Consider the following 23,726-nt stretch of genomic DNA (forward strand, 5'->3'; position numbering starts at 1 on the left):
AGACTCTGTGACCCCAAGATGCCACTCTTTGATGCAATTCTGTGACGGTGAGCTTGGGAAATTTTTTTACTTCTCTTACCATCCTCCTCACTGTGCGTTGTGGCAAGATAAACTTGGGACCTCTTCCAGCCTTGTTTGTCACTGTTCCAGTTGTTTTAAACTTCTTAATGTTTCCTCTGACTGTAGATACCGGCAAGTTAAGGCGAGTGGCTATTTTCTTGTAGCCATTGCCTGACTTATGAAGGTCGACACACATCTGCCTTACTTGAATGGTGTGTTCTCTTGTCTTTGCCATGTTGACAAATGGGTAAGAGAATTAGGCCTCTGTGTCACGTCATATTTATACCCCAGGAAACAGGAAATCATGAATTACTAATTAAAAGTCCCTAGATACCCTGACCAACCTTAGCAACTACAGAAAATATATTAAAAAAAAAAAAATTCAATTTTTCAGAGGAATTGTTAGGGGTGCCAATAATCGTGGCACACATGATTTCAATTTTTTTTTTTTTTTCTAAATGTATGATTTTTTACCACCAAAGTTATGTACTTAAATAAAGGTTGGATTTTTCTTTTTTGCATTTGGGTTCTATGTTGTTTTAAAAAAGGAGAATTTTTAGAAGTCCACGACCACATCTTAAACAGGGTGCCAATAATCGTGGAGGGCACTGTATATATATATATATATATATATATATATATATATATATATATATATATATATATATATATATATATATATATATATGTAATCAATGGTGTATATGGCATCAATAGTATAAATTAACAAATAAATGTTGTGTGAGGGTTGCACGAGGGTTGTGTGAGGGTTGTGTGAGGTTTGCGTGAGGGCTGAGTGAGGTTGTGTGTAGGTTGTGTGAGAGTTGTGTGAGGGTTGTGTTGGTTTGCGTGAGGGTTGCACGAGGGTTGCACGAGGGTTGTGTGAGGGTTGCAGAAGGGTTGTGTGAGGGTTGTGTGAGGGTTGTGTGAGGGTTGGGTTGTACTGTTGTCTCAGAAGTCTTTCCATTTCTGTTGAATAGTGTAAATGCTCCATCTATTGTGAACTCTTATCATTCTGTTTGAAGTCAGTTTAAATATCTCTGAGCTCTCTTTGACTCTTTTTCTTTCTCTCTCTCTCTTTCTCTCGTTCTCTCTCCCTCAGCTTGAAAAATTTAAATGTCCTCTATTTCAATGGAATGGTGCAGGTCCAGAGTCCAAACCCACACGGCTAAGCAAATAAAAGAGCCCACTGCATATATCTTGGCAAAGGCTCATCATCAGATATACAATTTCAGAAAGCCAACATGGAAATATGTGCAACCCGAGACAACATCAACAAACTTGTCGTCCTCGCGCTCGGATTCCGTTTAGAAAGAAGGGCTTTGCAGTTTAATGCATGGAGTAATGCAAGCAAACAGTGCTGTGTGGAGAAATGCTCCATTTGAGACGAGGCCTCTGAAATCTGCTCAGCTACAGCTGCTACTGGCCTGATCAGATCTTTTCCTCCGCAGGCCTACATGAAATGCTGTCACTGGAACAATCGGCAGGTTTTAGTGTAAAGAACACTGCAAACCCGATCCTATAAATAATATTAACTGATTATACAGTACATGAGTGTTCTGTAGAGCGTTTTGGAGGAATGGGTTATGGGTTACGATTAATATTTAAAGTCACATTATTAGTTACAGCAATAGGGGATATAATTGTATAGGAATATTCAGATGATGTATTTGGGTATTCGGTGAGAACACTTAATAGAAATGAATAGAATACTGTAAATGATAGTTTTACTGTAGAATAGAATCGTTTTACTGTAAAGAAACATTTATAATATCAGCTTTTCATATGTACATAAGTGTTCTGTATTAAATTATGAGTTATATTAGAGTTATGATGATATACAGTAATGTATTGTTAATTACAATAATGTAAATGGCACAAAATAGAATAAAATAGATTTTATATATATATAAGGATGTATTAAAATATAATATTGTGATATTGCAATGTAAATATAGTGTTATAGTGTTTCTATAAAATAGTTTTAATAAATGTTTAAATCTGTAGAAATGTTCTACTTTAAATGGTATAACACTATCAATAGAATAGAATAGAATGGGATAAAAAAAATAATAATATAATAATAGTACTTGGAAAGGGGAGGGGCAGTGAATTTCCAGAATTTTCCATTTGTAAGTCGAAATAAAAAAATTAAATAAATGAATAGAATCTAGATTCTTATGTTTAAAAATGTAAAAGATTACGAGAAAAAAAAGTTGAAAATTCGAAAGTTTCTAGTATGATGATCTGGTGATTCTGCGCTAAAATAACAAGTGTTTCCTTGTTGCTAAATCCAAAGGAAAAGTAAAGTTTGTTCAGATCTTCCACTTCAGGCATGAGGCAAAACAAGTGACATCTGCTTGACCTTGCAAAGTCTATATGCGGTTTTCTTCCTTGATTGAAAAAACAAACACTTTTTGAGTTGTAAACAACTTTTAAGTTTATGTCTCGTAAATTTTAGATTTTATTTTCTTGTAATTTTCGTAAGTTTTTCACGAGTTTTAACCTCAAAATTGTTTTTTTTTTCTCTCAAACATTTTGCGAGATTTTTTTATTTTTATTTTTTTCGAAGTTTGCATGTTTTTTGTTTTTCTCAAAAAGTTTTTTTTTGAAAATTTTGATATCAACTTAAACATTTTCGATATCGATATCAACTTAAACATTTTCGATATCGATATCAACTTAAACATTTTGATTTAATTCCTATATTGGCACCAATACGCAGTCGTAAAATATCGGTATGTAACAATAATTCTAAACAAATATTATTAGTTTAAAAGAGTAACAAATATAGATGTTCTCATGGTAGAATGTATTTGTTTGTCTGCTGGTTACTTCATAAATTAATTGTATAAGAAGTGAGAATTTTACACACAATTGTACAAATATAATGTCTTCTCATTTCATGAAATATGTGAAGGTATAAATAGGAACAAAACATCTGATAGATGGTGTGTGAGTAAATGATATCACACATATAATTAAATGATAATGCTGAGAGTCAAAGTGCAGGTAATTAATAAATTCTTTAATGTTGATTAGACATTAATAACACCTTGTTTGTTTATGTCAGTTTTGTTCAGCAGATCTCTTCACGCGCTTTTTCTCTCCACACTGAACAGAAATCCACAGCCTCTGCTGACATCTGCTGTTTCCACATGTTCATGTTCACACTCACTTTCTCCCTGGTCTGTAGAATACAATTTTCTTAAGTTCTTATAATCACAGGTTTATTGATTGATTGATTGATTAGTCGCTTCACGTGGCAGGAATCAGACTAAAGTTCAGTAACGTCAAATAAAAAACAACCAATCAAATGAAAGAAAAGGAAAGTAATAAACTCAGGTTGTTAATTATTATATTTTTTTTTACAATAATAGTTAAGTGTAAAGCAAAAAGGAAGGAAAATAAATAAAACAATTAAAACAGAAAAACAAAATAAAAAAGCAGAATTTCCACAATTTATAAAAAAAAAATATTGTCTTGAGGATTTGTTTTCTTTATTTTTAAAACAGATAGATAAATAGATAGATAGATAGATAGATAGATAGATAGATAGATAGATAGATAGATAGATAGATAGATAGATAAGAGTTCAGTTTCAGTGTAGTTTCCGCGTTCCCTCTAAACTACATTACCCGTCGTGCAGTGTTACCCGTCATGCTCCGCGCGCGTTGCCATAGCGATTCAAAAGTTTACCAAGATGGCGCAGGGTTCGGTTGGAGTTTTCGCTGTGTGTGGAGGAGACCGGGAGCCGGAGATGAAGCGGGAGGTGACGCACGGGTGCAGCCGGTGTGCTGCTCGCGGGAGGCAGGTGGAGGTGACGGGCAGCGCGGAGCTGTGTGTTCCCCCGGACCGGGCCGCGGTTTGCGTCTCTGTGTGCAACAGCAAGGAGTGCGCTAACGACGCGGCTAACAGCGTGCAGCGCAGACTGGACTACATCCTCCACACCGGGAGACAACATGGAGTCAGAGTGAGACACACACACACACACACACTCCACATCCTCCACACCGGGAGACAACATGGAGTCAGAGTGAGACACACACACACACACACACACACACACACACTCCACATCCTCCACACCGGGAGACAACATGGAGTCAGAGTGACACACACACACACACACACACACACACTCCACATCCTCCACACGGAGACAACATGGAGTCAGAGTGAGACACACACACACACACACACACACACACACACACACACTCCATCCTCCACACTGAGACAACATGGAGTCAGAGTGAGACACACACACACAGACACACACAGACACACACAGACACACACACACACACACACACACACACACACACACACACACACACACATCCACACTACACATCCTCCACACTGGGAGACAACATGGAGTCAGAGTGAGACACACACACACACAGACACACACACTCCCACACACTCCACATCCTCCACACCGGAGACAACATGGAGTCAGAGTGAGACACACACACACACACACACACACACTCCACACGGGAGACAACATGGAGTCAGAGTGAGACACACACACACACACACACACACACACACACACACACACATACACACTCTACATCCTCCACTCCGGGAGACAACATGGAGTCAGACTGAGACACACACACACACACACACACACACACACACACACACTCCACATCCTCCACACTGAGACAACATGGAGTCAGAGTGAGACACACACACACAGACACACACAGACACACACAGACACACACACACACACACACACACACACACACACACACACACACACACATCCACACTACACATCCTCCACACTGGGAGACAACATGGAGTCAGAGTGAGACACACACACACACAGACACACACACTCCCACACACTCCACATCCTCCACACCGGAGACAACATGGAGTCAGAGTGAGACACACACACACACACACACACACACTCCACACGGGAGACAACATGGAGTCAGAGTGAGACACACACACACACACACACACACACACACACACACACACATACACACTCTACATCCTCCACTCCGGGAGACAACATGGAGTCAGACTGAGACACACACACACACACACACACACACACACACACACACATCCTCCACACGGGAGACAACATGGAGTCAGAGTGAGACACACACACACACACACACACACACACACACACACACACACACACTCTACATCCTACACTCCGGGAGACAACATGGAGTCAGAGTGAGACACACACACACACACACTCTACATCCTCCACTCCGGGAGACAACATGGAGTCAGAGTGAGACACACACACACACACACACACACACACACACACACTTCCACACACTACATCCTCCACACTGGGAGACAACATGGAGTCAGAGTGAGACACACACACACAGACACACACACACTCCCACACACTCCACATCCTCCACACCGGGAGACAACATGGAGTCAGAGTGAGACACACACACACACACACACACACACTCCACATCCTCCACACCGGGAGACAACATGGAGTCAGAGTGAGACACACACACACACACACACACACACACACACACACACACACACACACACACACACACACACACACACTACATCCTCCACTCCGGGAGACAACATGGAGTCAGAGTGAGACACACACACACACACACTACATCCTCCACTCCGGGAGACAACATGGAGTCAGAGTGAGACACACACACGCACTTTCTCTCTACATCCGCAAATGTTAATGTAAATGTGATTGATTTTGTGCGATGCAGTGATAAAACCTGTCGTTTTTGTGGATCTTCTTCAGGAGGAGGACGTCACTGTGATGAAACACTTGCAGAGAGAAGCTGAGCAGTACCGCATGCAGGCCGAGGTGATTCAGGATTTAATACAGCGATGATTCTGAGCTCGTTGATCAGACGTGTGGTTTATGAACAGGGTTATAAAATTCCAGGAGTTTTTCAGACTGGAAAATATCCATAGGGGATTAACGGTGAATTTACAAAACCGCAGGTTCGCCTATAACAGGGAACTTAATTGTAGTTGGAAAAAAAAAATCTTGCAGAAAACAACCAGATTTAATGCAATTTTTGTTGCAAAATTTCTAATTAATTCCATAAATTCCCATAAGTATGTTTGGAATACTTGGAACTTGGAATAATATCCAGAATTCCCCAGATGAAGTTCCCATGAAAAATGTAGGGAAATTTACTGGATATTTTTACCGCACTTTTGCAATTGTAGTTATGAATACGGTGTGTGTGTGTGTGTGTGTGTGTGTGTGTGTGTGTGTGTGTGTGTGTGTGTGTGTGTGAGAAAGGTGAGCCTGGTGTTTTCAGACTTCATGAAGATGCAGTGTGTTCGCTCGGTGCTGATTGAAAAGCTGGACAGAAGCGTGTGTGTCGGTGAGCCACGTTTCTCCCACAGTTCAGAAAGTCTCAGCTTGTTACGGTGAGTCCGACATATTCTCCCCCTAATGATTAGCGTTCCCAGCGTTCCACTCGGTAACCGTGCGATTGTGTTGCGCAGGAGACGCGTGTGTGCGGCAGCCGTGGAAAACGCTCAGCTCAAAGCACGAGAGGTGTGTAACCTGCTGGGACAGGCTTTAGGGCGGCCCTTATTGGTGCGGGAGGAGGAGTCTCGGGAGTGGAGGTCAGGACAGCAAGACGCTGTGGTCAGCACTTTACAGGAGAAGGTGGGCCAGATGTCCATCACTGCGTCATCACACGTGTTCGTGACGTTCGAGCTGCACCCTAAGAACAGTACGAGGAAGAGGTTATGAAGAGCGGAAGAACATTGACGGAATACACGATCGGCAACACGATGACCGTCGGAGGACAATCCACATGATCTCACTTCCGCACCAGACTTTGCCCTTCTTCCTGAAGATGAGAAGCAAATGTCGGCGTCTTTTAACACCGTCAAGGAGATCCGGCGCAAATCTCAGAAGGTGCTTGACAAGCTTCGAAAAGAAGACTTGCAAGGTACATTCCGGAAGCGGCAGGAACGCCGGGAACGCCGGATCGCTGTGCAAGGCGACTGTTTTGAAGATGATTGTGTGGAAACGTAGACAAATAAAATACTTTGTTGTAAACGGAGCTGGTCTCCAAACCTTTTGATATCACCTCGTACCTTTACAACTTTGAGACATCAATACTCAATAATGAACATCAGTAATCAAACAAAACTGAGTTGCATTTCAGGAAATGTGGCCATAATGCAAAATAGACTCTATGGACAAAAAGAATTGGGACACCCGACTTTTCCAGACTAGTGCTTCCTGCTCAAACTGTTCCAGCATGAGATTCCCAGCTCCAGCTCCATGAAGATATGCATTCCATGGATTGGAGTGGAAGATCTCCTACTATAGACCTCTAACTCAATTGAGCACATTTTGAGATGAATGCTGACCGCACCCCAGGTCACCTCACCTCACCTACATAAGTACCACAATCTCCACAAAATCTAATAGAACGTCTTCCCAGAAGAGTGGATGATATAACAACGAATAAGGGTTAAATGTATTATGGGATGTTAAAAAATACACTCCCAATTGTATTATTTCCCAATACCAGGTTGTGCCTTTATTCTTCTTATACAGAGTTTTTTTTTTCTGTATTTCTAAAATGTATGTATTTTTATGTGCTGCCGTAAACGTTCTTGCCCTCATCGCGTCGCTTTTTTATAACACCGCTTGTGTTTATGGGATTATTTTTTCCACCCAACAATCTGCTCATTATTCAGGTGAGCATAATCTCATAGTAGTTAGTTTTTCCCAGTCGCTTTAAATCATTTCTCGATTTTTTAGCGTACGGTTTCGCCGTTTCCTGAAAAACTACGATTTGGTTTACAACGATACAATGAAAATGCTCAAGGATTTCTTCTGTTTGGCATCTATGAATTATAAAAGCACAAATGGACTCATTACTGTATGTGGGGTGTCGATCGCAAGAGACCGAACCGGATTTACGCTTTTACTGTGCTGTAATAAGGTTCGTTCATTTCCTGGTCGTTCGTCTATTTTCCAGAAATTGTACTTCCGTATTTCGCTCTGTTGATAATCGAAGGTTCACGGGATTCACCTACGACCCGTTTTAGGGAACCAGTCGAACGTCGGTTGATCTGATGCTTTTCACTCGCCTTCATCAGTGACGTTCAAGATTCAGCTGCACAATTCATCAGTTCAACACATTTACAAAAAGTTGAATTAAAAGAATGTAAGAATTTAAAGCTTGACAGATTCTGAAAGCTGTTTTTTTTGTACAATTTAGCATTCAATGATTTTTTGCAAATTTTTTGGGGGTTGAAACTCTTCAGGTGAGATCCAGTAGAATATATTGTGATCAACACGACACAAAATGCTTCTAGGACGAGCACAACTGACGACGTGACGTGGAGGTCGGACGAGTAGTTTTACAGATTCCATTTCCGATCTCAGAAACGATCCAAAGCAACTGAGAAAAACTGTAAATGTTTAGATTTTGGATCGGACGAAAACAGTGTTGATTTCTAAAATATTTAAGACATAGAAGGATTAGAATTTTTCTGTGACCACTGCATCCTTTTCCATGGCAGAACATTTACTGACCACTCCAACCTACGGCTGAGACTCCTTCCATTAAGCTCCATTAACCTTCCATTAGAGAGAAAATTCATTTTGTAAGAACACATTTTTGTTTCATTTATGGAAGTGGGAGCTCAGTGATTAAGGCTCTGGCTTACTGATCTAAAGATCTGGGGTTCAAGCTTTTGATATTGCCAAGCTGGCACTCCTGGGGCCCTTAAACAAGGCCCTTAACCCTCTGTGCTCCAGGGGTGCTGTATCATGGCTGATTCGTCGCTCTGACACCAGCTTCCTAACATCGCTGGGATATGCGAAGAAAGAACTTCACTGTTTTGTAAAGTACATGTGAACACTCAAAAGCGCAGTTCTTTACATTTATGTGGATTGTCTGATAACATAGGAGTTGTGATGTTGGACTTTTTGTTCAAAGATAGTTAGTTTAAAATCCCAGCACCACCAGAGGAACCCTCAACTGCTTAGTTGTATAAATTAGATAATTGGAAGTGATTTTTGATACAGGCATCCGCCAATTTCTATAAACGCAAACGAAAAGAATTGTAAGACCTGCTGTTATAACACTTTCGAATTAATCAGATCTGTACGGAAGTAATAGGAGGCCATGCATCATATTTGTTTCTTTCTTGTTTTCTCATAAACTCGACATCGACATTGTTTCCTCTAAGACAATATACGACCCTGAAAGTGTAGTCGGTTTCATTGCCAGCCAACTCGAGGGAACGGGACGTCTCCATGGACACCGAACTAAACGTGAAAGATGGCGTATGAACGGTTTACGGCACAGAGGTATTTCAGTTTATACACGGAAAAAAATATACTCGCGGTCTGGTGGAAACCATGTTTGTTCTTTCGAGATCACAAGAAAATTAAGTCGTGATAACGAGCAAACGAAAATTTCCATAGATATGAGAATCTGATGGTTGCTTTAAACGTTTAAACATTACATAATGTAGTGTAAAGCACCGGATACCAATATGAATCAAAACAGCCATTTATTTAGACTGAGGACTGAAAACTGGACAGATGTTTGCGCATGTAATCTGCTAAAAGACCCTGAATTTCTCTGCTGCTTTGTTCAAGGCTAGTTTATCCTGCGCTAAGTCTTTAATTTCTTGATAGCACAAACAGTACATCTAATCAGAAAGTAATCAAAAACCCTCTACGACTTAATAATGCAAATCTGCATCCTGAGCAGCTGGAACACACACACTGTACTGAACAACACGAAAAAGACAGCACTCAGGTGTGAGTTTTATTAAAGTTTCACTTCTTTTGTTTGAAAACACTGTATTAAAAGCCTGTTACAGATTCATCGCACGACACTGACGACTCTGAGGCGCAACCACCCGAATTACATTCATGAAAAAAATAATAAACCCAGTGTACATTCAATAAACAGAGGCAATTAAATAATAGAAAAATAAAAAAGTCCCACTGTGAGCAGCAGGTCCTTCATCTGATTCCCTCACGTTTATTTGTGTTAATAATCCCTGAAAATGCAGTCCTAACTGTAAAAGCGCTGAAGCATAGTCACAACCCAAATCCCATCCACACTCCATCAGGAGACTCCGAGGCGTGTCGGTGAGGAGAGCTGCACTCAAAGTGACACGTGCTAATTAACACCCGCACCGAACACCTTCACAGCACGTCAGCGTCTCGGGGAGATCCGACGTCTTGTCTCTGCTCCTCTCTCAGTCTTCAGGATAGAGCGCCCTCAGCCAGTCCAACATTACAAACTTCTTCCCGTTGAAGTGCGAGAAATACTGATCTAGAGTCGGGATTTCTGGCTGGAACACACACACGATGAGTATGACATCAGCATTAGAATGATTTTAGAATTTATTTTTTTTTTTTCCCTCTGATTTAGTTGCTGTGGGTCATGATTCGTATTTCTGTACATAATCTATGATACTTTCCAGTTTTTTTTCATTCTTTATATCTGATACATCAGAAAAGTTCAATGACGCCTCCCAACAGTGAGAAAAGTAGAGACCAGTTTATATGGACCTCCCTTAAAAAAAAAAAAAAAAGGAACAGAGGCCTATTTTAATTAGAGGCACAGAGGCCACGCCTATTCCAACTTAAACTTAACTCTAATTAAAGGTACATAGACCATGCCTTTTTTATCTTTAATTAGAGGCACAGAGGCCACGCCTATTTTAACTTTATTGATCGGCACAGAGGCCACGCCTTTTTCAACTTCATTCATCAGCACAGAGGCCACGCCTTTTTCAACTTCATTCATCACCACAGAGACCACGCCTTTTTCAACTTTAGAGGTACAGATGCCACGTTTTTTTGTTATCTTTAATTAGAGGCACAGAGACCACGCCTATTTCAACTTCATTTGGAGGCACAGAGGCCACGCCTATTTCAACTTTATTTGGAGGCACAGAGGCCACGCCTATTTCAATTTTAATTAGAGGTACAGAGACCACGCCTATTTCAACTTCATTTGGAGGCACAGAGACCACGCCTATTTCAACTTCATTTGGAGGCACAGAGGCCACGACTATTTGAACTTTAATTAGAGGCACAGAGGCCACGCCTGTTTCAACTGACTTGATTGGCACAAAGGCCACGCCTATTTCCACTTTACTGAAATATAGAGGCCACGCCTAGTTCAGCTTTACGAAAAGGAAGATGGCCACGCCCCTTTTACTTTACCAATTGGCACAGAGGCCACACCTCTTTCCATGTGATTGACAGGGCATGAGCATGAAACAGAAAGAAATGCGTAACTCTATATGAAAATGAGTTGGATTATGTTTCTAATAATAATCTTACAGTATTAATATTGAACCGCTGTGTGTGTGCTGAGAGACGCCGGGGCTTAATTCAGCCTCCATCACCTGACAACTTTCACAAGACAGATGTTGTGTTGGATGAACAGACGCTGTGCACTGAGAACATTAAACACATCTACAGCCCCGTAAGCCGGATGGAGAGAGAAACAAGATTCTTCGTACCTCGTATCCCTCGAATAGTTGCAGTGCGTTCTGGGGCAGGTATCCAATCACCAGAGAGGACGGATCAGGACCACTGAACAAAATTTTGTAATGTGGGGTGTCCTCCAATCTCTTCACCTACACACACACACACCAAAATATATACAATTTAAAGGTAAGAGGGTAAATGTGGCTATTAAATATAAACATTTTTAAACTATCATAGACTTTTGGATGGTTGTGTGTGTTGATACCTCAGAGTCGCTGTATTTTTTCCTTTTTAACCACTCCGGAGGAGCTCGGAGTCCTTCATCCCAGCCCACTATCACCCCCACCATGTGATTCTGGGTCTCCATGACGACCTCTCCAACACGGTGCAGCACGTACTCTGGCCTGGGGCTGCGCGGCACTTCTGAAGCTAAACCCACATACACACACACACACACACACACACGATAAATTGTAATTATGTAACACAAAATGCTTTTATACACTTTTAGAAAGTAATTGTTTCTTTAGGGGTGCAACAACTTGTCACTGAGGTTGTTATTTGCAAATATACCCCTGCTGTACTCTAATATAGGTATATATTGGTACATAAAGTTTGTACCAGTCAAAGACAAATATGTCATTTTGTTGAATAGAAACTGGACTCGGACCCCATGCAATCTCTCATTGTTCTTTTCTTTTTTGGGGGGATTGGTAGCTGAGTGGTTAAGGCTCTGGGTTGCTGATCAGAAGGTCGGGGGTTTAAGCCCTGGTATCGCCAAGCTGCCACTCTGGGGCCTTTGAGTAAAGGCCCTTAACCCTCTGTCCTCCAGGGGCACTGTATTATAGCTGACCCTGCACTCTGACCCCAGCTTCCTGGGATATGCCGAAGGAAGAATTTCACTGTGCTGTATAGTACATGTGACAAGTATTTTACAGATTTTCTTTTGTCCATGACTCTTGATGCATGTGAAGATGTTTCCCTCGGTCACACGTCTTACCTCCATCCGCTACCTTCTTAAAGGGGCTGCTCCGGCCGCTAACACATAATACATTACCGCTAAATTCAAACCCCCAAGCGAGCAAAATGACCAAAAAAACAACACAGTGGATTCATGTTTATTATTATATTTCGAAAAATACCAGTTTTGATGGCGGTCGAATCATTTGATTTTGTTGTATTTATCCACCACACCTTAAAGGCCGGTCCATGAAAATATTGTCCAACATTAAACCGGTCCAGGCGCAAATAAGGTTTGGGACCACTGGTCTAGCACATTTACATTTATGGCATTTATCAGATGTTTTTCAGAGTGAATTACAATTACCTCATTTATACAACTTGAGCAGTTGAGGGTTAAGGGCTTTGCCCAAGGGTCCAGCAGTGGCAGATTAGTGGTGCAGGATCATTGTGAGCTTAATCTTAAAACGTGTGTAATATGTTCTATCCCGAGTCTCTCACTTTATGACAATGTATCAAAATTAGATTAATTTTATTAGTCTCGAGGCATTAGTCAAGGAGATTTCTCCCCAAAATTTAGATTCTCGCTCTTGACCTGTTTTAAAAAGCAAAGGGAGTGAAAAGGAAGCTCGGGTGCTATTTGTAGCGCAGCCACTCCTCAGGGAGTCTCGGTTTCATGCAAAAATTACGTTGCGCCTTTTGGCTGTAGAACTAATTCTTATTCAAACTGCATTGTTGAAGAGTAACAGCAGATGTGGAGTAACACCTGCCACATGAGACTTTAAATTCACTACTTTTCAAAGTCAAATATTTGATTTTTTACCCAACTACATTTTGCAAAATCAGTCGTCACGTTTTATTTATGTGGATAAATACGTAACTGGTCAAACCACCAATCAGGGAAGAGCGCACTCTGTTTTATACTTGTTTTAATTGGTGCTTGGTGGTATCTGTTTTGCACAGATGTAATAAATGTTTTGAGAAACTCCTGACTTGCCACATACACCTGCAGCCTTATTTGCATGGTTTTTCTGAAGTAGTTGAAAAAAAGCTTGTGATCATTGTAGTAGAAATCAATCAGTGTTTGACTCATTAATATCATTCTATTAATAGTGTGCTGAGAGGAACAGAGGCTTTTCACATAAACTGAGTTGATAGTAAGTAGTGAGTTGAAGTAAAGAATCTTGTGACAGAAATGATTATAGGAACATTATAGCTGTAATAAATTATAGTACTTTGGCTACTTAAGTACATTTAAAGGCTTTTGTACTTTTACTTAACACTTACTTTTACTGGATTCATATTTTACAAAATGGATCTCTACTTGAACTTAAGGTACATGGTGTGTGTACTTCATCCACGCATGTGTTTCAGGTTGGATTCAATGATAGAAGCCTTAATGTTCTTAATCTGCCATATTACATACAACCGAATGGAACGCATTATGTATTAAACGAATACTTCTGCCAAAAATGTAACCTTATCAGATTTTTGTTCTGATCTGATCTATCACTTTCCGTTCCTCATTTCATCTTTCCAAAATGCATAACTGTAGTTTCTTTCTCTATTATTTCCCCAACTGGTCACCTGCCAAGTTCCTCCCACCAGTTAGTTACTCCCTGATCATTTGCCAGAACAGGAGGTATGAAGGCAATTACATGCTTCCTCTATGAAGTCAGCCAACCACGATATCTCATACCTTCATAATTTGAAATAAGCAATATCCTTCCTCTTCACCATTCATGAGCTTGCGGGTGTCTTGTGATTGCCTAACATCGCTGCTGTGATTGAGGGTGAGGAAGCCTTCGTTGATCGCTTGGTAAGATCCCTCCCAAGAAAGTGTGGACATTTATTTTCTCATTGTAATTCTGCCTATTTATATACATCAGTTTTGAATGTTGAATTTCGTTATTATAGGTCTAGTCTGCAATTTTGTAAAAAGTTTGTGATCCTAGTTTAGTGGTTCAGTGTATAAATGTTTGTATAAATGGGGGAAAAAAACGCGTCTTACCTGCAAAGTAGCCGTGGTCGTTACTGGTCATGAGAATCTCCAGCGCAGTGATTTCTTCATGTATCTCCTCCAAATCCTCCTCCACGCCCAGCAGTCTGTGTGTATGGGCCCAGATACCAGTTCAGCACATTTTTTAAGTCTGAAAAGTGAACAGTGAATGGTTTTAAATGATGCTTACGGAATTTTGGGCATCAGAGAAGTGATCCAGTCGACCCAGACAGTCACGTTTAGATACGACTTCCTCACGCTTTTCCACGTCTCAATGATCCTGAAGAAAGATTAATCAAGACGGTATATGCACTGGTATAGTCACAGCTTTTAGATAATACCCTTGTTTTTAACGTTACATCTGCACTATATATATATATATATATATATATATAGATAGATAGATAGATAGATAGATAGATAGATAGATAGATAGATAGATAGATAGATAGATAGATAGATAGATAGATAGATAGATAGATAGATAGATAGATAGATAGATAGCACCTTTGCACTCATAATATTTTTTGTACACAGTAATCCTTTGGAACGTAACCACCGCGACAGTCAAAATTACTTTTTATTAACATGAAGACAAAATATAATACATGTAGTCCCAGACTTACGATAGAGATGAGTTCCAATGACCCCATCATGACTTGAAAATATGGTAAGTCGAGACATGGCCTAGTCTGGTGATTAGTATGGGGTAGTATACTGTCATTTGTTAATCATTTAAAAAATTAACTAATGTAAAGTAATGAATTAAGAAATACATTACATGATTTTGCAAAACAGAGCAATTTGCAGGAGAGGTCGAAAGATAGTGGATTTTACCCATAACAATAGCGGAGTTCAACCGTACTTGCCGATAACAAATTCGTTATCTTGTTTTTTTGTTTTGTTTTGTTTTGTTTTTTTGGATAATAGTTAAATAATTACAAACATAACGCATAAAATAGTATGGAAATTTATTACGAAAATAAAACGTTTTAAAAAAGTACTGAATCATGAAAGTGTGCAAAATAAAATATGAATAAATTAATTATATTCATAAATATTAGGGCAAATATAAGACATACATTCAAACTAAAACTTAACGATACACTCCAAATAAATAAAAAAGAATATGAAATATAAAGTACGTAACAGAAGTGATTCACCTCTAGAGGCCTCTCTCGAACTGTATAAAGCAACCCGGAAAAACTATTGGTATGGAGTTTTGCCAACAGCAGATAGTTCCAGCAATAAACTATCTGTGTTGATTATTTAGAAAAAATTATTAATCGGTCATCCTCTATTACAGTGGTCCCCATCCCCCGGGCCTCGGACCAGCACCGGTCTGTGGGTCAATTGGTACCGGGCCACACAGAAAGAATACATAATTCATTTTATTTATTATCTGATTCTGAACAATGTTTTATTTTGGAAAATGACCTGATTCTCTCCACCACATCTGTCTATGACTCACTCTTGATGCATGTCATGATGCCTCGGTCACATGACTTACCTCCATCCTCTTCCTTCTTAAAGGGGCTGCTCCGGCCGCTAACACATAATACATTACCGCTAAATTCAAACTCCGAGCTAGCAAAATGAACAAAAAACAACACAGTGGATTCACGTTTATTATTATATTTAGAAAATACCAGTTTTGATTCTGGTTGTATCATTTTAATTTGTTGTTTAATTTGCAGTGTGAATACGCTGCTACGACTGCCTGCAGCATGAAACTTAAAATACTTTACAATTTTGTTGTATCGCCATCGTAAGATCAAAATATCGTACGTCGAACCATCGTAACTCAGGGTCCATCTGGAAAGCTGTTAATAAAAGTTGGTAAAGCAAATGTGAAATGAAAAGAAATAAAAAAACAAAAGCATTTCAGACTCAAGAAACACAAAGTCCAGCTCTCCAGGACCACAGCTGTGCGCCTATTCTAAATAAATCCCAGTTAATGATGCATCAAGAACAAGCCACAGGAACAGCCAAGTCATATATAAAAGGATCTCTTCACCCCGAATGTGTTTGATCAGCAGGGACGTGTTTGCTGTCAGATTATCGAGTTTTAATCTTGTGTACATTTCACATTCGACCGAAATGTTCCTTTATCTCCAAGCAACCGAGACACAACTACAGCTTTACCCAGAAACTCGGTTCAGAGGAACTGATTATTACCACAGGCTTGACGCCTTGGACTATAAACTGTCCCAGACCATCCATCATTTTTCTTGTCCCACACATGCACGACTGTCATGAACTACTTGGTTTCAATCTTGAGACCTGAAACACTGTGGTACACCTGGGATTCCCTGAGGACTTTAGGAAAAGGCTTCAAAATGGGATTTCTTCTGATTGCCTGTTGTTGTCATGTTTACGTCTCATATGGGTCTCTGAATAGATGTGGGGCAAACACAAGATTTATATATTTTTTTAATCTGCCAAAAATGTTTAAAATTTGTTTAAAATTATTTTAATTACACAGACATGAAATTGTATCCTGCTGGAATGTTCAGGAGCTAAAAAACACCATTCAACTGGAAAATAAACAGATTTGTACAAAGAATCTTATTAGACTGTGCTGAAATTTGGGTTTCTAAATATCTCTGAGTCTCAGATTTGCTCACAGCTCAGCACAGGTTGCTGTCTGGAGTTTCACATGTTCTCCTCATGTCTGGATGGTATTTCTCAGGGTTCTTCCCAAAACCCAACACCATGTCAGTTGGTAGATTATGTGAAATGGCCCCCTCGGTGTACGTGTGAGCACAAGTGTAAGAGTGTGTGTGTGTGTGTGTGTGTGTGTGCGTGCATACCCCCGAGTAGCCAGTGAGCGCTGGGCGGCGGTTCCGCTGGTCCACTGCGTTATGAGGTACTGCGCGGGCAGAGCGCACAGGAGCAACGCGAGCTGCAGGAGCACCTGCCCGGTCACCTGCGGCATCACGTGACCTGTTGTGGTCCACGCAAAACAAAGCAAAAAGTTGAGCGCGAGCTTTAATAAATCTTGGCGTTCTAACAAACACGAAAGTTTCGTGAAGATTCTAAAGCACAGGTGTGTGTCACTTACTTCCAAAAAAAAAAAAAAAAAAGTCGAGTTGCACGAGGTTCGAACTTTCACGTCCACGGAGCGCGCGCTCAATGGAAAATGCAGCAAATAAACAGCAGCTCGTTATTATTTGCATAAGCGCGCGCAGAGAGGGAGGGGGGGGAGAGTTTCGCTTTTCGGCACCTGCGTCGGCACGTGGAGTGTGTGTGTGTGTGTGTGCGTGTGTGTGCGTGTGTGCGCGCGCGCCGGCCAATAGCCGAGACCCACGCGTGGAGGAAGGAAGGGGTTGTACGTACGGACGCGTGCGACTCGCGCTCCGCCACGTCAGGGAGCGCGTCGTGCAGCGCGCCCGAGGGGGAGCGCGTCAGTGCGTCTATTGCGACGGCGGCCGTGTGCGCCAGAGGGCGCTGTGCGACCAAAACAATGGAACCGTAAATAAGTACATAATAAAACTGTAAAAACACCCAATAAACCGACCACCTGAGGGTCTGCTGAGAGCCAGTGACAATTCATTGAAGACTGGGATGTAACTACAAAGTGTTTTCTACAGCACACTGTATAACCTTTATCCAAAAACCTTCTATATGATATGGTCTGATTGGATTACATTTTATTTGTATAGCATTTTCAATAATGGGCATTGTCCCAAAGCAGCTTTTACAGATTCTTCTTGATACGGCTGCTCCAGTTAACCTTTCTTCATACCACTCTGTTCTCTATATCTGCCTCTTTCCCACCACATCCATAAACCTCCTCCTCCTTGGCCTTCCTCTTTTCCTCCTGCCTGGTGGCTCCATCCTTAGCATTCTCCTGCTGATATTCCCCATGTCCCTCCCCTGGACATGACCCCAACCATCCAAAGTGCAACTCTGTCACCTTGTCTCGAAAACGTCCTTCATGTGCGGTCCCTCTAATCAACTCGTTTCTAAACCTGTCCATCCTCATCACTCCCAATGAAAACTCCAGCATCTTTAATAAATTCAGAAATCAATCCCCAAAGGTTTCTTCCTCATGAGCAAGTCAGTGGCGAGGAAATACTTCCTGACATGTTATAAGGCGAGAAACTCAGACTAAAGCACTGAGTAGATTCTTACACAACCATGGGTCAAAATAATGGCCTGGTTCAAGCAAAAGTAAACGAAAAAACAAAGGAGATTGCCGAGACTACTAAAAATGAATTAAGAACTTTCCAAGGCATTATTAAAAACCTTGAAGAAGAAGTGATGAAGCGTCATCTTCAAGGAAGAAACGTGGTGAAACATTTGGCGAAATCAAAATATAAAAAAAGAAAGCGATAGATCTCTTACAGCAATGTTTAATAGTGAAAGTAAGAGCATTTCTGCATCCAAAGTGTGAATAGACCTCAAACGATTAAAACTCCACATCCATGAGGCTTCTTCTTCTTCTGGCTGCTCCCATTAGGGTTCTCCACAGCAGATCATCCATCTCCATACCCCCCTGTCCTCTACATCTGCCTCTTTCACACCAACTACCTGCATGTCTTCCCTCACCACATCCATAAACCTCCTCCTTGGTCTTCCTCGTTTTTCCTTCCTGGTGGCTCCATCCTCAGCATTCTCCTACTGATATACCACATGTCCCTCCTCTGCACATGTCCAAAACATCTCAATCACACCTCCCTCACCTTGTCTCCAAAACGTCCCACATGTGCTGTTCCTCATCCATGAAGCTAATAAAAAAAAAAGCTTTAATTTGATAGGAAGATTAGACTTTAGATTACAAAAAGGTCATGTGATCTAATGAGTCCAGGTTTACCCTCTTCCAGAGTAATGGGTGGATCAGGGTAAGAAGAAAGGTGATGGGCAGATGAGGTGATGTTCCCATCATGAATAACACCCACTGTACAAGCATGTGGGGGCAGTGTTATGATCTGGGGTTGCTCCAGTTGGTCAGGTCAAGGTTCAGCAACATTATGAGGTCAGATAGTCACCTGAATATATACTGAATGACCATTGATCAGTTTTTTTTTTTTCTTTCCTGGCAACATGGGAGAGCATCTCCAAAACTGCAGCTCTTGTAGGCTGTTCCTGGTCTGCAGTGGTCAGTATCTATCAACAGTGCTCCAAGGAAGGAACAGTGGTGAACTGGCGACAGGGTCACATGCGGCCGAGGATCACTGATGCACGTGGGGAGCGAAGGCTGGTCCGTGTGGTCCGATCCAACAGACGAGCTCCTGTAGCTCAAACCGTTGATGACGTTCATGCTGTTAATGCTCGATGGGTCAGGAGTGTTTTCTCAGCATTCGGTGGCTATAAAGTTACGCCTGGTGGGTGTATAGTGATCTTTCTACATGAAGGTGGAATGTTAAAGTTGCCCTCAAATGCTTTACATGCACATATACCGAAAAAAAACACCACTCATAAAACATTTCGAATACTGGATGCATTGCCGCAAAAAAACAAAAAGAAGATCGGGATTGGAACAGGATGTGGAAACATGAGTTTATTTCATTAAAATATCAGTATTGGATTAACTAAAGACAGCACTACTAATTAAATCAGGGTTGTTTTTTTTTGTTGTTTTTTTGCAGTTACTCTGATTTCTTCATATAAAAGTATACAAATGATCTGAATACAAAGTACCCCCCAGATGGGCCGTTCTAAAACCCCACCTCGGAGCGTCCAGCACAGAGGACACTCTTTACTCCTTTTTCTCAATCATTCACATCCTATTCTGAGAATTACATCACTTCCTGTCAGGGTGTCAGGGTGGGTGACTGAGGGAGGGTCTGACACGATAAGAAATAGAAATGGATATAAAATTATCTTTATGACATGTCGACTTACACACCTTAGTATTAACAAAGTGTACAAATATCATGCCTACGCTCGCTCGTGCACGCACGCACGCACACACACACACACACACACACACACACACACACACACACACACACACACACACACACAAGCCCAGGTGCATGGGCTTTGGTTCACTGAACCAGGCTTAAAGCTATGATCTAAATCCTGCCACAGCAGGAGCCAACCAGACCACAACATCTGACAGGATGGAAAAAAAAACCATTAACCAGAGTAAATAAAATGTATGATAAATACAAACAAGTTCAAAAGTCATCGAGACGTTTCATCACCATCACTGCAGGGCATGTGCTGATTTTCTATTTCTATAGTCAAACCAAATCAATCAGTGTTTAACCTTTTCTTCAAGCACAAAATAGTGTATTTATATGGAAATATTAAATGGAAATAATCTGAAATCTGCAAAATAATTGTAGGAATAATTTAGTTTTTTCTGCTGAAACGCGTTCATGTGGCAGAGGGAAAACTGAGTATTTTCTGAATTTCTTTCAAAAAACAGTACATTTTTGAAGCATAAAAAATTAGTCCCCTATAGTTAGATGAAATATTTTTAATTACATTATTATTATTATTATTGTTATTATTATTATATGAAATGGTATTAAAGTTGCGACCTCAGTGCATAAGATAACCGGATGGAAAAGGAAAATACTGGACAAATTACAGTGTTTTATTTCTCTTATACCACAACAATTTGCCAACCATTACATTTAAAAACATTATTCATTACTAATAAATGATCTATGGAAGTTGAAGGTTACTCTGAAGCTGCTTTACTGGTAAATATTTTACTAATATTTGGAAACACTAGATTTCTTTTCCTGTATATTTGGGAAAAAAAAAAAGAATGGACTTAATGATCCGCTGAAATCAGACTTTAATGTTATTAATTTGGGCATAACGACTTTACGGGAGAGTTTTTCAAGTTCTTTAGAATTCCCACAGAAGGACGAAGGCATTGACTTTTTTGGGGTTTTTTCTTTTATGTATGTTTTTTTTTTTTTTTTTTTTTTTTTTTTTTTTTTTTACTTAATCTGGGATTCTGTTTTTGCTTTTTTTTTTTTTTTCTTAAGCTATTTTGGGATTCATATTTTTAGGAATTTTTTTTTTTTTTTTTTACCTATTTTGGGATTTAATTTTCACTTATTTTGAAATTTTATTGATTTTTTTTTTTTGTCTATTTTGGGATTGTATTTGCTCTTTTGACTTATTTAAGAATTGAATTTTTGCAAATTGTATTCTTTGCTTTATATTATTTTCAATTATTTATTTTATTTTTGCTTTTATTTCTCAATTTAGGGATTTTTTTTAATGTAAATTGCTGCTTTTTTAAATACCTATTTAATGATACTTCCTGATTGAAACAGTACTACAGGAATTGATTTATGACTCAATATAACTAAAAGAACAATAACTGAACTAGTTCACAAACTGCTGTTCTATAAAAAGAATGAAACATGTTGACATGCTCTTATAGGAAAATAATCAGATTTTCATCTCTCTATTGTGTAGTACTTGTTTATCATCACATGCCAATGTTGGTGTCTTTAATAAAAACAAACAAAAAAAATAAACGAGGCGACATGTCGAAGCACAGACACAGAAGGAGCATCGCTGTTACTCTCTGAATGAGCAGATGTGACGAGATCCCCTGCAGTGCTCCGGACTGAAGTGTCATAGCATCTGGCGTACGAGACCAACCCCAAAGTGCGGTGCAGAAACGGTAAAATGGCAAAGAATAGTGCGTGATGTGTGTGTCGCCAAGTGGGGTTTTTAAGTGCTACAGCGGGGAACATGGGGTATAAGGGTGTGACTCGTGAAGTAACGTCATGAAAAAATACATGGATACAGACTGCATGAGCAAGAAATTACCTCTGATACAAAACACACACACACACACACACACACACACACACACACACACTGCGCTCGAAACCCATTTCAGAATATTTACTACATAATCCAAATGCGAATACATCATTCAGTCTTTTCCTTTTTTGTAGTAACAACAAAAATAATCTAATTTTGACACGAATTGTCACTTTTTGTAGCAAACCTGTCATTTATGTCTTCCTCCGATCAAATCCACTTAGGCTACATTGCTAATCAGTTGCGTACTAATGTATACCCGACCTCGGCATAAAACCAGATAGTCATTTCTTGTCCAGACTCCAAGCAGAGAACATCCTCCCTCTCCTCCTCCTCCTCCTCAACCACGATGTTTCCCGGGGACGACTCTAAGGTTCACAGGAACAAAAAGGGTTCATACGGGGTCAAATAGCTCAATCCTACAGAGCACCTGAAATGATTTACAACACACAATGAATTGTATTCACCATGGAGTTACAGATGAACCGCCTGCTACAATCAGCAGGATCTACTGAAGGCAATCAGATCTTACCTGACTTGACTTGGTGCTGACTTGAGTGGCCGAGTAATGAAACACGCAGCTTAATTGTAATTAATTATTATTTTTGTATAATTCTTTTATTGATCCCACAAGGAAATTAATTCTTCGCAGCTTTGTTAGGACGCTGGAGTCAGCCGTGTTACAGGGTTAGGGGTCTTGTTTAAAGTCTAGATTCCACAATGGGAATACCGCGGCTTGAACCCCTGACTTAAGAAGGAGAAGTGTTCTAATGACTCCATCGTAAATTAAAAATATTGTCGAGACGTGGCCTAGTCTACCCAGGAGTGTTAAAAAATTATCAGTAGGGGGCAGTGTACTGTAATTAGCTAATAGTTTAAACAACATTACAGTACATCATTTAGCAAATTGAGCCATTTACAGTACCGTGATATATTAATTATTCAGTGGAGGGCGGAGCCTGGCAGGCACTGGAGGGCGGAGCCTGACACGCTCTGTTTCAATGGCCAGCGACACCGATAAAAAAAAAAAGGAGAGAAGAGCTAAAACTGAAATTTTATATATATATATATATAGCATGCGTTACTTTTCATTTGCAACGGCAGCTGATGATTAGCCCTATCTGCATTTTTCTGTATCTGTGAGATAAAAGAGAGAAATAATTTATACAATAAAAAAATACAAATAAAATAAAATATAAACCAGACATAGTTATGATTGCCTGGACTCCCGTTAGCTTAGCAATTTTTTTATAGGAATTTCATTTTCCACACACACACACACACACGGTCAGATGAAGACTCTGCTCAGCAGTCTGTATCTCTATAACAGATCAATTAAACAATTAATTATAGATAAATCAATAAAAAAAAGCCATAGAAAGGTATTGAACAAACAAACACACACACACACACACACACACACACACACACACACAATACTACACAGTG

The 23,726-nt window shown here is 40.2% G+C and overlaps 2 protein-coding genes across 3 annotated transcripts; one reads left to right on the top strand and one right to left on the bottom strand.

Moving 5' to 3' along the window:
* Window positions 1-3,686: 3,686 nt before the first annotated feature.
* irak1bp1 (interleukin-1 receptor-associated kinase 1 binding protein 1) lies at window positions 3,687-7,618 on the top strand. The gene is made up of 4 exons (XM_046870077.1): window positions 3,687-4,033; window positions 5,855-5,920; window positions 6,368-6,498; window positions 6,577-7,618. Exons 1-4 carry the CDS (start codon window positions 3,764-3,766, stop codon window positions 6,827-6,829), a joined length of 720 nt encoding a protein of 239 aa, XP_046726033.1. The 5' UTR covers window positions 3,687-3,763; the 3' UTR covers window positions 6,830-7,618.
* Window positions 7,619-9,868: 2,250 nt separating this feature from the next.
* Window positions 9,869-17,787, bottom strand: si:dkey-261l7.2 (uncharacterized protein LOC569751 homolog). 2 transcript variants are annotated; one of them, XM_046870075.1, is made up of 7 exons: window positions 17,590-17,787; window positions 17,339-17,471; window positions 14,716-14,805; window positions 14,538-14,632; window positions 11,832-11,995; window positions 11,599-11,715; window positions 9,869-10,416 (listed from the first exon to the last, which is right to left on the bottom strand). In XM_046870075.1, the coding sequence occupies exons 1-7, from the start codon at window positions 17,702-17,704 to the stop codon at window positions 10,321-10,323; spliced, it is 810 nt and encodes a 269-aa protein (XP_046726031.1). In that variant the 5' UTR covers window positions 17,705-17,787; the 3' UTR covers window positions 9,869-10,320. The 2 variants fall into 2 exon arrangements, with proteins under 2 accessions (XP_046726031.1, XP_046726032.1); XM_046870076.1 differs by lacking the exon at window positions 17,590-17,787 and having other exon boundaries at window positions 17,339-17,576.
* Between the last annotated feature and the right edge of the window lie 5,939 nt (window positions 17,788-23,726).

The sequence above is a fragment of the Silurus meridionalis genome, chromosome 16 (assembly GCF_014805685.1).
Source record: "Silurus meridionalis isolate SWU-2019-XX chromosome 16, ASM1480568v1, whole genome shotgun sequence".
In the NCBI taxonomy this organism is placed as follows: domain Eukaryota; kingdom Metazoa; phylum Chordata; class Actinopteri; order Siluriformes; family Siluridae; genus Silurus; species Silurus meridionalis.